The 13874-nt window shown below is 45.8% G+C and overlaps 1 protein-coding gene across 2 annotated transcripts in view; it reads left to right on the top strand.

Moving 5' to 3' along the window:
- KDM4B (lysine demethylase 4B) overlaps positions 1-13874 on the top strand; it is a 76695-nt gene that overhangs the window by 37666 nt on the left and 25155 nt on the right. The window contains exons 6-9 of one of the 2 annotated variants that reach the window (XM_017833706.1): positions 1723-1919; positions 2404-2436; positions 6309-6478; positions 12324-12817. In XM_017833706.1, coding sequence (XP_017689195.1) covers positions 1723-1919; positions 2404-2436; positions 6309-6478; positions 12324-12817 — 894 coding nt within the window. The remainder of the gene's footprint in view (positions 1-1722; positions 1920-2403; positions 2437-6308; positions 6479-12323; positions 12818-13874) is intronic. The other variant, XM_017833707.1, reaches the window with a different exon arrangement.

A 13874-nucleotide genomic window follows, 5' to 3' on the forward strand; every position in this document is an offset into this window, starting at 1 on the left:
TGTGAGGACCTGTTGGTTCCGGGTCAGCGTCACAAAATGGACCTGTGTTCCCCTTTTAAGCCATTTTTCATCCTCTGTGGAGGCTGAGGAGGTCAATCCCCAGAGCTCATTGCTGCTGTGTGCTGGGGTTGCTCCTCTGTGTTCCTCTTTGTAGCCCTGCACAGGTGCTTTTAAAATTTCTGAAGGAAAAATGAACTGAAAATCTGCTCAATCCAAATCCCTTAAGCCAGGATTGATGGAGGTGCCACGGGGAAGCTCCTGCCCGGGCTGGAATTTGAAGCACAGGTGCCATCTGTGTTTTCCTGCCATGCTTTGGCCAAATTGCATTTCCAGCCTTTCTGTCCTGCACTATTTTTCATGAAATGAATGGAATTTTCCTGAAAATTCCTGTCCATAAGTACTCCTTCCCACTTGGGTTACTGGAGCAGCAGAAGCAGCCAGAGGTCCTTGCAAAATGGAAAACAGGAGTTGGGAGGAAGTGGGATAGTGGAGAACTGTCCAGAAAGGCTCTTTTCTCTCTCTCTCAGTGGCTTCTTAACTACAGCCATAAATCTTTTAATAAAGGTGGTGAAAAGTGAAGGAAGAAAGGGAGAAACAGGTTTAATTTCAGGCATTTCTGTGAAGAGAATGGGTAGAATTGTTTTGAAAAGGTGTGAAGGAAGGGTGAAAAAAACCCCAAACCCGTCCTGCAAAGTGGCTCTAATTACCTCAACCTCAAAGTTGAAACTCAATTTGGTGCAAGTTCACACCCTGCCAAGCTTTGCACCTTAGAGGAGGACTGAAAAGGGGCTCAGCTGCTCACAAAAGCAGAGCTGTGGTTGCAGCCCCCAGAGCCACGAGGGCATTGAGGGCTTCCTGTGTCCTTTCCCATCCTCTACCTTCCTTTGATTTAGTTTATAAAGACTAAATGCCCATTCAGACTGAGATTGGTGTCCAGGGTGAGAATCCCCTGGGCTTCATCACAGCAAATGGATATATCCAAGGAAAACCACTTGGGAGTAGCTTTATGTGGGCTTGAGCAATGGCAAGGGTGCAGTTCCAGGTTAGTTTTAATGAGCATAGGGCAGTTGAGATGAATAATGCCCATTTTCTCCCACTGCCCACATGCTTTAGGTGCAGGTTGGACTTCTTGTTGTAGCTTTATTTCTCAGCTCTTGCACAGGATTGATGTGCCATGTCATGATGTGTCATTATGAAGTTTAACTGCCCTGTTCTCCAGGTTAGTCTTTTGTTCCTCTAAGGCTTTTTTTCCCCCCAGTTATGAAGTGATATCAATAATATCTTTTCAGCCAGAGACAGGCTAATGGAGGGGACATGGGTGCCAGGTCACACTCTGGCCTGGTCTGGATCTGACAAAGTAATTGCTGTCTAATGACTGCAGGACAGTGGATGAGCAGTGTCAGCCACCAGAAAGCCTGTTGGTGGCCTTAGAGGGAGAACAAAATGCTTGGGAAAAGTCTTCAACTCCCTTTGGAGAGTGTGGCAGCTTTGCTGCCTCTGCTTTGCCAAGAGCAGGTGGAGTCGGTGCTTTCCATGGAGCTGGAACACCCACACACCCATCAAAGTGATTCCCAGCATCGACCCTTCCCAATAACCCTCTGCAGGCCTTACAGCCAACACTGGGGAGGGTTAATTTACCTCTGGGGAAAGGGAAAATTTGGCTGATGAGGTGAGAAAAGTCCCTCAGAGTGACGTGTCCTGTGTTGGGGGGGTCTCTTGCAGTGCACGTGCCGCAAGGACATGGTGAAGATCTCCATGGATGTGTTTGTGAGGGTCCTGCAGCCAGAACGATATGATTTATGGAAACAAGGCAAAGACATTGCTGTCCTGGACCACATGAAGCCCACAGCTCTGACCAGCCCAGAACTGGATGCCTGGAATGAGACAAAGGCAGAGCTGAAGGCAAAATTGCTCCGCAGGTAAAGAGAAAACAGTCGTCGTGTCTGAGCCCTTTGATTCTAATTGCTAAGATTTTAAATGCCATAATTCTTAGTTTGAGGTAGTTCAAACCCTTTTTTTTTCTCCTCCCTTTGTTCTCTTTATACAATACCTCTTGTAATTTGTCGTGGGTAATGTGTCCCTCATTGTTCTCTTCCCTTTAAATGTTATAAAAGCACACGTTCTCCAAAGTAGGACACCGGGTGCCCCCTCACATCTCATCTTCTCCTGGAAGACAAAAAGTCTGTGGTAAACATTTAGAGCTTCACTTATCAGAAGGCAGGAAGGGAAAAAAAGAAAAAAAAGCCCCATTGGTTTGCAAAAGGGATTTTATGCATGCCTTTCTGTGCTTCCTTTGATCTGTCTTAATTTTCTCCAAGTCTGTGGGTTTTGTGTGTTAACAGCATGCTTGGAGTGGAAGATTTGGCATGCTAACCTTTTCCTGTTGGAATCTTGCTTTTATAGGATAGGAGATGAGGAAGAGGACAACAAACACCGGTAGGTGACTTCCCTCATCACCTTCAATCACTTCATTCTTTCTCCTGTCAAGTTTTTCTTAAAATAGTAACTCTTGGAGGTGTTTGCCTTTTTTTCCCTGAGTTTTTTCACATCACCTTCTTTGAAAGGCCACAGGAAATCTCTGGGCATCGAGGTTTCTCTTGGTTTGGTGTAGTTTTCTGTGACCTCTTGTGTCATTGGAGACCCTCAGCTGTCTCGTGCCTGCTCTGGTTTTCATTCTGGAGTTAATCTGCTGAACTAGCGGGGGGGGTGATGATAACTGGTTGTGGATGAGGGCAACTCATAAAAGCATAAAAATGCTGCTGCTGACTCAGAGTAGAATTGAACTGGAGGGGTTTGAACATTGGCTGGTGGTGGGAGAACTTCCCTTCCTCCTCGAGCTTACTTGAAGCATGAGATTCTGTATTTTAAGGTATTGAGGTAAAGTGTGTGCCCTTCCATATGCTCCCATATCCTATTTTTTTCCATCTTTCTCATTCCACTTGCAGTGCAGCACACGCTTTCTTTCTGCTCTCATCTAGCATTTGTTGAATTCCTGGTTGAGAGCATTGGCAGGCTCTGGAAACTGTGTTGCTTCATCCACTTGTAATATTCTGCTGGTAATTTCAGTTCCAGTATCACTGCTTGGAAATCCAGGAGGAAAAAAAGTGTTGAATAAGTTCCTGGGGCCATCTTTGATGTGGACCCTGAGTAACAATTTAAAAACCTAATACCTGGACGATAGCTGATGTATTTAGGCATTTTATCAAAGAAAGAGACACTTTTAGTAGTGTGTTATCTTTCTTTCTCCATCACTGCTGTTCATCTTCCAGAAGTTTCAGTCACCCAGTGAGCCCTGGACTGGGGCTCCTGTGACTTGTGCTCCCTACATGAAGTATTTTGTCCAGTATTATTTTACAAATGCTGAAATGGAAAGGTGTATTCCCCACTAAATCCATGCTCCCAAAGACCCAATAAATATGGCATTTGGCAGATGTCTGACCTCTGCAATATTGCTCTGCCCCAGAGGTTATATTCCTAAGATGTTTGCAGCTATTCCTTCTATAATGAGCTTCAGGAAAAGCAGTGCAGTCTCAGTCAGAAAGTTGCCATTTGTGCTCTCTGGGCAATGACTGAACTCCAGTGGGTCCCTGGAGCTTTTCCTTCCTCATCTGGAAACTGGGAATCTCTTTGCTGCCTGTCACTGTTAAGGGTTACTTATATATATAAATATTTGCACAGTGTAAGGTACTGTATGAACACCAAGGATTATTTTCCCTCAGCAGAGAAGCCTCTCTCTCAACCTGAGCCTATTGCAAAAGATCCAGGTACATTTTTTCCTTATCTCTTCAGTGTTGCCTGGATTATTTCAGTATTATCCTGAAGCAGTTTTGAAGCTGTTCAATACTCCTTAGCAGTACTTTCTCTCCTGTGCTTATGTCTTTCCAAGACATCATTTTACTTGAAGCCTGATTTTTCTCAGCAGGATGGAGGGAAGGGATTCACCTCTGCCCAAACCTCTTCACAGTTGTAGCTACTTAATTTAAGTCACTTTGTGGTCTGTTCTTCAAAGAGTACAAACGCTGCTTTTTTGTCAGCTCTCCTGGAAAATGGAGCTTTTAAACTCTGCAGAGATGTGTTATTTCTTCTCTAAGGTCAGTCAGACTTAGTTACCTTGAAAAACTCAACTTTGTTTACTTTGTGGCTTCAGCAAGAGACTGTTTTTAGTCCAGTCCAGTCCTCAACAGCCCATTTCTGGTGTGTGAATTCTGGCAGACCCAGAACAGCTTCACCTGGGAAGCTGCTCAGCCTTCAGCCTGCAGTTCTGGAAGCACTTCCTTTAAATGTAGAGCTTCCTGCCTCTCTTCCCCACAACTCCAGAGTGAGAAGAGCACTGCCAGAAGATCTTTTTTTTTCTTTTTTGGCTCCTGTGAGTATTTTATCTCCTGTGAGTATAAAGCTTTGTGCTGTCATTTTTGCCTGGCATTTCCACCCCACAGGAATAAAACACCCTTTCCTAAAACCACCCTTTGACACCACTCTGATGCTTTCTGCAGCTACCAAAAAAGTTCCAGCTGCAATGACAGAGTCTCACAGCTTTATTTTCTCCTCCCACCTGACTTTCCTCCCCCTCCAGGGAAGGTGATGTGGACTTGGAATATGGGTGAAGAGCAAAGCTGATCCTTTTGGGTTCAGCTCTGTGTTCCTGCTAATGACTGTCTTGCAGGTGTGAAGGCAACATCTATACTTGGAGAGCCACCATATGCTCAGAGTCTGGCAATTAGAAATCTCTGTGCATATGGATCAACCTGCTTTTCTATTCATCTTCCATCTCAGGTGGAAGTTTTTTTTCTCCCTCCTTTGGCAGTTACCTGATTAAGGGCCCTTAATTCTGTTGTGCTGCAAATCTAATTAGCAGCTGAATTTCTGGGCTCCGAGGATGGGAAGCTGAATTTCAGCTTTTCTACATTTTTAGGCAGTGGTTGTGTTTGACCGTTTGTCACACACCCCCCCAAAAAAGTGTCTACGTGCTAAAAATGGGGTAAAAATGACAACTTTCTGGATCAGCCTCTTTTGAAAAGAGAGCATGTTAGACTTAAACCCAAAATTCAAGGAGCTATTGGATGGGTTCTGTAAAAACACTGGACTGGGACTGGCTGGGATGGAGTTGCTGGGAATTGTGGCTACTCCACTGCTCAGAAGGCTCTGATGGTTTTGGTTTTGCTGGCACAGTGTCAAGGCTTTATTTTCCCTCCTTCTGTGGGGTGAGTGAGAGATAGGGAGGGGACCCAGCTGGGACAGCTGGCCCAGAGTGGCCAAAGGGAGCCTCTGGGCCATAAAATGTGATGGGGAGCAATAAAAACTGGGGGAGAGAGGAAGAAGGAGGGGTTTGGCTTCTGGGGTGGGGGTTGTTTGGAGCCTGGCTGGGCACTGCTCTGCCTGGGGGACACGGTGAGTGCATTTCCTGGCCTTATTTCTTTCTCTTTTCATCCTTCCCTCTTTCCTTCACCTGCATTTGTCTTGACTTACAAGTTTTCTGGCTCTTTTTTCTTCCTGTTTTCCCTCCCTGACCTTCTTGAGCAGTGGGGAGGGAGTGTCTGGGTGGGTGCTTGGCTTCCTTCTGTTCCCAACCAAGAAAAATATCATCCTGACTTCTGAATTTGCATTTTCCTTTGCATTGTGGCCGCTGCAATCTCTTTTTCTTAGTGGCATTGACTTTAAAAAGAATGAACAGCACTGCTATTGGCTCATTAGTATTAGTCTGATCATATTAATATACCTATTTTTTAGTTAGATTTCTTCAAGGCCTTGGACCTTGTGAATTATACCACTGAATAATCATAGTCTGCCTATTGATTTTGCTCTGAACATTCATTATAGTGTGTTTTTTAGGAACTGGCAGTGCTGGGTAATGTCTCAGAGCTGGGAGATGATGCTTTGCAGACTTCCAGCAGTTTGCCAAAGGGAAGCATGACCAGAATGAACCGAAAGAATGGAATGGAGGCAGAGGATGAAAGAGAGATTTAAACAAGTTTTCATCTGTATTTTGAAATACAAGCAAAATAGATTTAAAACCACAATTAAAATCGCTTTGACTGCAGCTTGTGAGCTTACATTAGTGATGGTGGGAAAAAGCTCTTCAGGAAACCCAGACAATTAATGGCTGCAAGAATGGATCTTAAATGTTGTGTTATGCAAGGTTCATCTGCTCCCTTTCAGATATCTCCTTTGCCCTGTAGCTATTTTAACTACCTTGTGTTTTCACTCCAAAGAAGATCCTTTTGTTTTGGATTCAGCTTTCTTAAGTCAGTGATGGTTTTTCTGTATTGAAGGCTGTGCTTTCATGTCAAATCCCACTTCTGTACTTCCAGGTCTCACAGAAAAAGGAGTCAGCACAGGAGACACAAAACAGAGGATCAGAAGTCTCTCGGGGATGTCATGGCCATTGAAACTGCCCTGGAAGACGTGAAAGTAAAAGAGGAGCTGAAACGAGGGACAGACCTGGAGGAAGAGGAGAGAAGCAAAGGGATTGAGGGAGAAGGTGAGGGCCCTGCTCACTGGTGGTAGTGAAGAGCTGGGGCAAGTTATCTCTCTAAAAACACCTCTGTAAATAACTTTTGTGCTGCTGTTTACTTCTGTTGAAATATCAGCCGAGTTTTTCCCAGTATTAAATCCCTGCTCCCTGCAATACACCATCCCTCACAGCAGCAGCTGATTGTTCCCTCTCTTTAAGGATTCAGTCCCAATAGCTTTCTTGGTAAGGCGTGAAAATATGAGAGGTTTGTAAAAATATATATTACGGGAGGAATATTTTAAACAAATATTTCGTAGGGAAACAAATAAAATATATTTTTGCGTCCTTCTCGTGGAGAGGATTGATTTGTGCACTGCCTTGTGCAATTCATCTTTCTTCTTTCCCTCCCTTTATTCCCATTTCTCACAGGCTGAATCCAGGGAGCTTCAGGATGGGAGGGATCCTCAGCTGCTGACACGAGTCCCACTTGGGTTTCTTCAAGTCCAGCTGGAGCAGGGAAGCTTTTGAGCTTTCTTTGCCTGGCTGAAATTAAAACCAGTCCATGACAGCTCCCAGTCCTTTGGGATTTCTCCTGCACATGGTTATTCCCAAGGCCTGAACTCACCCATGGAGCAGGAGACTCTTTCTGTGACACCTTTTTTCTTGGCTGTGTAGCAAAAGTTGCAATTTTTGCTGGGAAAAAGCTGTTTTTTCCCCCCCTAACGTGTGTGGTTAAGTGGTTGCTGTGCCTGATCCACTCCCTCTTTGAGGCTTCTCGGAGAAGTGAATTAATTTTAATCTATTGTGTACATTCCATTATTTGTTTAGCACTTGGAGAAACTGATGCTGCAAAGTGTTTAGAGAACCTTGATAATGATCTTAAAGGAAATCTATGGAAGCTCTGGGAAGAGAATCGAGGGCTTTGTTCAGTTCCAGAGCCTCTTAACTAGACAGTGTATTTTCTCTTTTCAGGGGAAATCAGGGGTTGGAGAATCATTGTTGCACAGAGCAGCAGCACAGTGCAGACACTTAATTTCTATTGCCCTGAGCCTGGAAGCAGCAGCAGTGTGTTAAATTGTCTGCTCTGAGCTCTTGTACAAGTTTAACACTTGATGCTTGGAATAAATGGCCCAAAAATGCTGATTTTTCTTCGGAGACAAGAGATAAGTGACAGGGACAGATCTGAGATCATTAGAATGGCCAAGGAACAATAAAAACTCTGTTCTAGCTGAATAGGTTCCAAATCATACACTTCCACTACATCTTAAGAGCTCTTTAACTCTTAGCTCAGGAGGGAAAAGCTGATTTTCAGCACCATTGCAGCAAGTGCCACTGGAACAGGCTTGGTGTGGCTGTTAGCAAATATACAGCTTTCTCACTGCAATATAGCAATTAAATCCCAATGGCTTCTCTAGCTTTCCACATCCTGCTGCCTCTCACAAGTGTCTTAGGGTTTCATCTTGAAAAAAGAAAAGAGCATCTGCTTGGATGGTCCTGCTCGTGGCAATTCAGCTCCCCCCCAACCTCCTTCCCTTCCTTCCTTTATTCCTCTGGTTTTAATTTGGCTTGATTTTCTGTTTACACCAGTAGAGATGACCTTGAGAAAGGAGGAAGAAGGAGATTTCAGAGTAATCAGGGTTTCAAAGTACATCTTGTGCTTCGTGCTGGTTATTTGGACAAGCTGAGTATTTATAACTCGAGGTTTTCAGGATTTCTGACCCAGATCCCTTAACGGTGCTTTGTTTTGGTTTTTGTGACTCAGCTTTACATTCATAATTTATTATGTTGCTATTAATATATTCAGAACTCTTAGCAGGTTGTCTTGGGACACGAGAAAGGAGAGTCTTTAGTCTCTGCTGTTCTCCTGGGGTGCTGAGCAGCAGAAATCTCTCCTGTGAGTCAGCAGGTGTTGCCTGTGGTGCTGTGCCTGGTAAGAGTCCTGCAGACTGGGCTACAAACCTTCCCTCTGGTGCTGAAATCCATTTCTAACTGTCTCTGCCCCATCCCAGGAGATGTTGCTGCAATGGAGGAATTCCAGGCTCCTGTAGCATCTTTTTATGATCCCATTGCCCAAAGCTGTGGTGTGGGGTCCTATGGAAGGGGTTTGATTTCCTCACCAAACCCCCTTCCCCTCATAGATATCACAGAATCCCTGGATATTTGAGGTTGGAAAAGACCTCCAAGGTCATCGAGTCCAACCTTTGATCCCACCCTGTCCCCCAGCCCAGAGCACTCAGTGCCACATCCAGGCCTTCCTTGGACACCTCCAGGGGTGGGGACTCCAAACCTCCCTGGGCAGCCCCTTCCAATGCCTGAGCACCCCTTCCAGGGAGAAATTCCTCCTGCTGTCCAACCTGACCCTCCCCTGGCACAGCTGGAGGCCGTTTCCTCTTGTCCTGTCCCTTGTTCCCTGGGAGCAGAGCCCGACCCCTCTGGCTCCAACCTCTTTCCAGGGAGCTGCAGAGCCAGAAGGTCCCCCCTGATCCCCCTTTTCTCCAGGCTGAGCCATCCCAGCTCCCTCAGCTGCTCCTCAGCTTTCCTGAGCTCTGTCCATTATTTCCCATTATCCCTGGACACTTCTCCCCATGACACCACATTGTCACACGTGTTTTCCAGCTCTGCTACACGAGGAAGGACAGCAAAGACCTTCCTCTGTTAACCTACAATGGCTTTGTGCCTGCAGATCCCTTTCCTTCCTAGAAATGTTCAGGACAGCCAAGACAGGCACTTGGAATTTAACCTCCCTTTTCCCTGGCTTCTGATTCTATAGATTCCCTTGCAAACTCGTTTGTTCATCTTAATGCAAAGACTTTTAAGCCCAGTTCTACGTGCCAGCTGCTGTCAAATTGCCCTTTAGAAGTCAATAAAGCTGGTGAATGGCATTTGTGGTGTTGTTGGGGAGAGAATTCTCAGAGTGTATAGAGAGTAAATATGATCTGGTTTTGTGCAACTGGGGAGAAATCCAATTTGCCTTTCATTCACTGGGTTTGTTTCTCTAAGGAAATTCAATATTCCTTTCTCTGTGATAGAACAAACCAGTTTATCTGAGGGACTGCCTACACAAGCACAGCTATAATTATTTGGGCTGGACTTGTTCCCATGTTTATAAGTTAGTGTAAATAAAGTCATCCCAGAGCAGACTTCTGGGAAATGCTGAGGCTGAGGTATTCCCTGGAAGATTTCAGCAGGGATATTGGCACTTTATCTCGTTGTTGGGTTGTTCACCCTTCCTCCTGCAGACACCTGGTTTTTGTGTGATGGTTTATCTGGTTTTCCATTTACTGGGTTTGACTGGTCAGGTTTGGGGTAGTAGTGGAAGGGTCTGAGTAGGTTGGGGTTGGTGAAACATCATTATTGGGGTGTCATCAGCTCTTCCTCCCATCCTGTTATGGGAAATGACTTTTTGTCACAGCATCTGGAGGTGGAAACCAATCTCCTCTGGATTCAGTGGAGCCCTGTCCTCTGCCTGTGAGCATCTCTGGTTTACCTGCCTTTGGGGGAACTGCTGACTCCATCCCTGGAGTGAGGGAGGAGCTGGGCAGTGGGAACACACCTCATGGCAGAGGGAAGAGGTGAAGGCAGCTCCTCTCCTAACCTGAGACACTCCCTCAGTGGCCAGCAGGAGTTTTAACCACTGCTGGAAAACCAGTGTGTGGTTCCCATAACAGTTCCATTGGGAAGAGAGCTGGGGAGACTTTTATGGGCCTTTTATGATGATATTGGGATGTTTATCTGTTCAAGAAGTGTTGTCAGAGCCATGTGAGAGACCTGTACAGATCAAATGAGTGACAGTGAGCTGGGAGAAACAGGGACAGTGCAAAGGATGTCTCAGTATCCTGTGCTGGGGTGGTGTCTGTAACAGGCTTAGCTCAGTGCTCTGCCTGATTTATGCTTTAAAGGCATCTTTTAAAAAGACTTTACAGCAGAAATCTCCTGGTAATAATGATTCAGGTGTCTTTGTTCAATTCTTCATTTCCTGGGGCTGTTGAGCACGTTGACACACACTAATACCCAGATAAGAGCTGGGCTTGCAAATAGAGGGAGGACCAGAGGTTTAGCACAATATGATACAGAATGGGGGCCTCCAAACTTTTTTGACTGCACCTCCTTATCAGCAAAAAAAAAAAATTGAGCACACTTCCTGATGTATGTCTTTATTTATATACTTACTTCTTTATATATAGCACAGAAATACCCAGGTACACTTGTATTTCTGTGCTGATAGAGAAAATTAGAGATTTAAAAAAGGAAGACCTAAAGATAAAAGAAACCCTACTCTAGAGATATATTTTATTTTGTTAACAGTACAAAAATATTTCCTTCCTGCACCCCAGTGGATGGTTTTGTGCCCCCAACTTTGGAGGCTGCTGATACAAAATACTTGAAATACAGAGTCAGGGCTAATGTAATAAATGACATGAGTTTTGGCACACTGTCCAGTTTCTTAGGGATTTAGATATTTTTCCCTCCAGGAAACATTCATTTTGGCAGCCTTTCTGCTCCAGTCAAGAATTTAATAGTCCATAGAAATGACACAAGTCTTTTCTTTGTAGTGTGGGCTTCTCTAGGGCAGTGCTGAGGCACAGCTGGATGTTTGCAGCTCTCAGGGGGCCTGTTGGAGAGGAATAATCCCTGATGGAGCATGGTAGAGGAATAATGCCAGGGTGGGACATGAGAGAGGAATAATGCCAGGGTGGGACATGAGAGAGGAATAATGCCAGGATGGGATAAGAGCAATAATGCCATAGTGGGACATGTTAAAACAATAATGCCATGGTGGGACATGTTAGAGCAATAATATGAGGATTGTTACATGTTAGAGCAATAATACCAGGATGGGACATGATAGAGGAATAATGCCAGGGTGGGAAATGTTGGAGGAATAAAGCCATGATGGAACATGTTAGAGGGGTAATGCCATGATGGGATAAGAGCAATAATGCCATGGTGGGAAATGTTAGAGCAATAATGCCAGGGTGGGACAGGTTAGAGCAATAATTGGAGGATGAGATATGTTAGAGGAATAATGCCATGATGGGATATATTAGAGCAATAATGCCATGATGGGACAGGTTAGAGGAATAATCCATGATGGAGTATGTTAGAGGAATAATGCCAGGATGAGACATGTTAGAGCAATAATTGCAGGATGGGATATATTAGAAGAATAAAGCCATGATGGGACATGTTAGAGGATAATGCCATGATGGGATATGTTAGAGGAATAAAGCCTTGATGGGACATGTTAGAGCAATAATTTCAGGATGGGATATATTAGAAGAATAAAGCCATGATGGAACATGTTAGAGGATAATGCCATGATGGGATATGTTAGAGGAATAAAGCCATGCTAGGACATGTTAGAGCAGTAAATATGTTAGAGGAATAAAGCCATGATGGAGCATATTAGAGCAGTAATGCCATGATGGATATATTAGAGGAATAAAACCATGATGGAACAGGTTAGAGGAGTAATGCCATGATGGATATATTAGAGGAATAAAGCCATGATGGAACAGGTTAGAGGAGTGATGCCGTGATGGAGCATGTTAGAGGAATAATGCCAGGATGGGATATGTTAGAGGAATAATTGCAGGATGGGATATGTTAGAGGAATAAAGCCATGATGGAACATGTTAAAGGGGTAATGCCATGATGGGATATATAAGAGGAATAAAGCCATGATGGGACAGGTTGGAGCAGTAATGCCATGATGGAGCATGTTGGAACAATAGTGATGGGACATGTTAGAGCAATGGTGCCATGGTGGGACAGGTTAGCCCAGCACTGGAGCTCTTTGTTGAAAGGAGGGAAATAGTAAATATTGGCTCTTGGCCCAGGGGCTCACTGTTGCCTTGTTCTCTTGAAACAGGGGAGTGCAAAGTAAAGGCCCGTCCTCCCAAAGTGAAGGGCGAGAGGAAGAAGAAGCACCTTTTCCATCAACACCAGCACCACCTCCAAGCCCCTCAGCCCCCCGTGCAGCCCCCAGTGCCACCCCCAGCCCCGCAGCAGCAGCAGCTGGCAGAGGGCGAGGCGGTGGCGGCGCGGCCACCGGTGCCCCCGGTGCCCCCGGCGCCGGCCACGGCGGAGAAGAACCTGCCCCCGGGTCCCCTGAACATCATCCAGCCCTCGGAGGCGCCGGTGGAGGAGGAGGATTTCAAACCCAGGCCCATCATCCCCATGCTCTACGTGGTGCCCAGGACCAAGAAGGTGGTGTTCGACAAGGAGCGCATGTCCTGCCAGCAGGCCTTCGAGCAGTTCGCCACCCAGAAGAGCCTGGGCTGGAGGGAGCAGGCGGTGCCCCTGGAGATCCCTGGGAAGGAGGAGGAGAATGCAGAGCCAGCAACCCCAGAGGTCACTGCAGAGGTCAGTGGTTGGCAGCTTTCCATGAGCAAGCACTGTAAGGTTTGCTGGTTTGAAGCAGCAACTTGTTGTAATGAGAGGAGTCCACAGTTGTTGTCCCATCCCTGGAAATGTCCAAGGCCAGGTTGGGTGGGGCACCCTGGTCTAGTGAAAGGTCTCTCTGCTCTTCCTGAAGGATCTCCATGACCTTCAAGGCCCTTCCCAACCCAAGCCATTCTCTGATTCCATGATTGTTTCTGAGCCTCCAGTGGAATAGTGCCATGCTGGGGAGCCACAGAGGGATTTCACAGGGAGAGAGGGAATATTTTCTCACAGTTCAGTCTGTGGTTCAGTTCAGGATGGGGAGAGCTCCTGGAATGAGGGTGAATGTACTTAGTGTTGACTGGGAAATGGGGCAGTGGGTCCAGTACAATGTAAATATGCTGAAATGTTCTAGGAAAATGTTTCTGGTCCTGCATGGCCTGTACATGCACACCACAAGGGTATGTAGTGATAGAACAAAGGGTGAAGGTTTCCCACTGCCAGAGGGCAGAGTTGGATGGGTTATTAGGAAGGAATTCTTCCCTGTGAGGGTGGAGAGGCCCTGGAGCAGATTATCCAGAGAAGGTGTAGCTGCCCCAGCCCTGGAAGTGTCCAAGGCCAGATTGGACAGGGCTTGGAGCAACCTGGTCTAGTGGAAGGTGTCCCTGCCCATGGCAGGGGGTGGGACTGGATGGGTTTTAAAGTCCCTTCCAACTCAACCCATTCTGGGATTTGATGATCCATAATTTTCATGGAGTTCCCAGCTGTGAATGTGATTGACCAGACTTTTCATTAGCAAATTGAATTGGCAGCTTGCAGATGTTCTGAGCCTGTTCTGACTGGAAGAAAACTCTGTAGTTTACCCAACTTCTGGAGAGTTAGTGTTGGCTTTTATCAGCTACAGGAATTGGCTCAGAAAACTGAAGCGTTTCAGCCAAAAGGCACTGAAAAGTTTGCTGAGTGGATTTCAGAACCCTTTTTGACAAGAGTTCTGCCTCTCTTGTCCTGTTTTCTCCTTTGGGAGGCCCATCCAGCCTGT

Source organism: Lepidothrix coronata, unplaced genomic scaffold (genome assembly GCF_001604755.1).
Source record: "Lepidothrix coronata isolate B3197 unplaced genomic scaffold, Lepidothrix_coronata-1.0 Scaffold219, whole genome shotgun sequence".
In the NCBI taxonomy this organism is placed as follows: domain Eukaryota; kingdom Metazoa; phylum Chordata; class Aves; order Passeriformes; family Pipridae; genus Lepidothrix; species Lepidothrix coronata.